Genomic DNA, 1,579 nt, shown 5'->3' with positions numbered 1-1,579 from the left:
CGCCGCTGGTGCACCTCCCGCCCGCCCGGGACGCTGCCGCCTCCTTCCCACAATGCACCCTGGCGCCCGGGGGTGCCCTCTCTTCCCTCAGCCTTCCTTCGTCGCCCCTCCTTTCCGCCACCTCCTCCGCAGACGGGCACGCGCAAGGAAGCGCGCCTGCCGGGGTGTGACGAAGCGGAGGCGGAGTCTAGTGCGGACTGCTGCAGTGCGCCTGCGCACAGCCTACCCGGCGAGGGAGGGGATTGCGCATGCGGGCCTGTCTCCCGGAACTCTAGAGCCGGTGAACCCAGGGCTTCTCGGGTAGGTTTGGCGTGCGTGAGTGTCTGCGGATGTAGGGCGAGCTTCCACGCTACACCACCAATGCATCTGTCATTGCTTGCTTAAGTTACTGTCACTTAGACGTTTATTGCAGAAGTCGCCGTAGGCTCTTAAGGGCCGCGGAATCGGGACGACCTCGGTGACTGATTTGCAAACTCGGCAGGTCTGCGTGCATGAATTGGACGCAGACGTGGGTGGTAGGAGATTTCATTTTTCCCAGCTTTGCAGCTACTGTTTAGCCCCACTAGATTTTTCAGAACGGGCCTCGCAGCTTCGACTGGAAGCTGAGCGGTGAATACTCAGAAAAGCGATTAATCTTTAATGGTGAGACGTTCAGAGGAGCAAGATTAGCGACATGATTACGCCTGCAGTCCTATAGAGATTGGTTCCTCTGTCTTCCCCTCACAGTCGTGGCCTGTTAACTTTCCTATGGTGTTTAGTGCCAAAATGAGTGACCGCTATTTAGAACAAAGGATTAGTATCAAATTTTGTGTGAAATTGAACAAGTCTGCAAGTGAGACTCATCATCTTTTAAAAGAAGCTTATGGAGATGAAGTCATGTCAAGAGCTAGAGTTTTTGACTGGCACAAAAGGTTTAAAGAAGGGCGGGAAGATGTTCGAGATGATGCCCGAAGTGGTCGTCCAGTCACTCACCGGACGGATGAGAATATCCGGAAGGTCAAGGACTTGGTTTGTTCAAACAGGCAGTTAACAGTGAGAATGATGGCTGAAGAATTAAATTTAGATAAAGAAACTGTTAGACTAATTCTGAAAGAAAACTTGAACATGAGGAAAGTTTCTGGAAAAGTTATATCAGGCATTTTGAAAGATGAATCTAAACCTCGAAAACTTGACTTTCGGTCTGTTCTTTCAAAAGAAACTAGGAAAAATAGCTTATGTGTGAGGAAAAAAGTACCAACTTCTGAAACATGGAGTCATCTCCAGGGTGAAGCTGGTGGGGAAATGCTTCTGCCTGTGTCCCATCCCAGAATCCACTGCCCTGCCAGCCAGCTTCTGCAGACTTCATCTTCAACAAGCCCTCCCACCAGGGTAGCCCACGATTGGGTCACACCCTGGTGAAAGGAAAGTGAGATAGCTGAACCTGAACTAGGAAGCTGCCTCACTGTTAGACAACATCTTTTGCTGCTCATCTATCTTCCGTCTTCACTAACACTCCTACCTATGGGTCATGGCTCTCCTAGTTATTCTTTGCTGGACTATTAGGCCATCTTCCTTGCTGTCCTCCACACCTTTGAAGAAC

The 1,579-nt window shown here is 50.5% G+C and overlaps 1 protein-coding gene across 1 annotated transcript; it reads left to right on the top strand.

The window, feature by feature from the left end:
• The first annotated feature begins 525 nt into the window (after nt 1–525).
• On the top strand, nt 526–1,442 carry LOC103584296 (putative uncharacterized protein FLJ37770). The gene has a single exon (XM_008565360.1). The coding sequence runs from the start codon at nt 748–750 to the stop codon at nt 1,396–1,398; it is 651 nt and encodes a 216-aa protein (XP_008563582.1). The 5' UTR covers nt 526–747; the 3' UTR covers nt 1,399–1,442.
• The last annotated feature ends 137 nt before the right edge of the window (nt 1,443–1,579 follow it).

This window comes from Galeopterus variegatus, unplaced genomic scaffold, assembly GCF_000696425.1.
Source record: "Galeopterus variegatus unplaced genomic scaffold, G_variegatus-3.0.2 Scaffold49225, whole genome shotgun sequence".
NCBI classification, from domain to species: Eukaryota; Metazoa; Chordata; class Mammalia; order Dermoptera; family Cynocephalidae; genus Galeopterus; species Galeopterus variegatus.
This window is presented reverse-complemented; position numbering and strand designations above follow the sequence as displayed.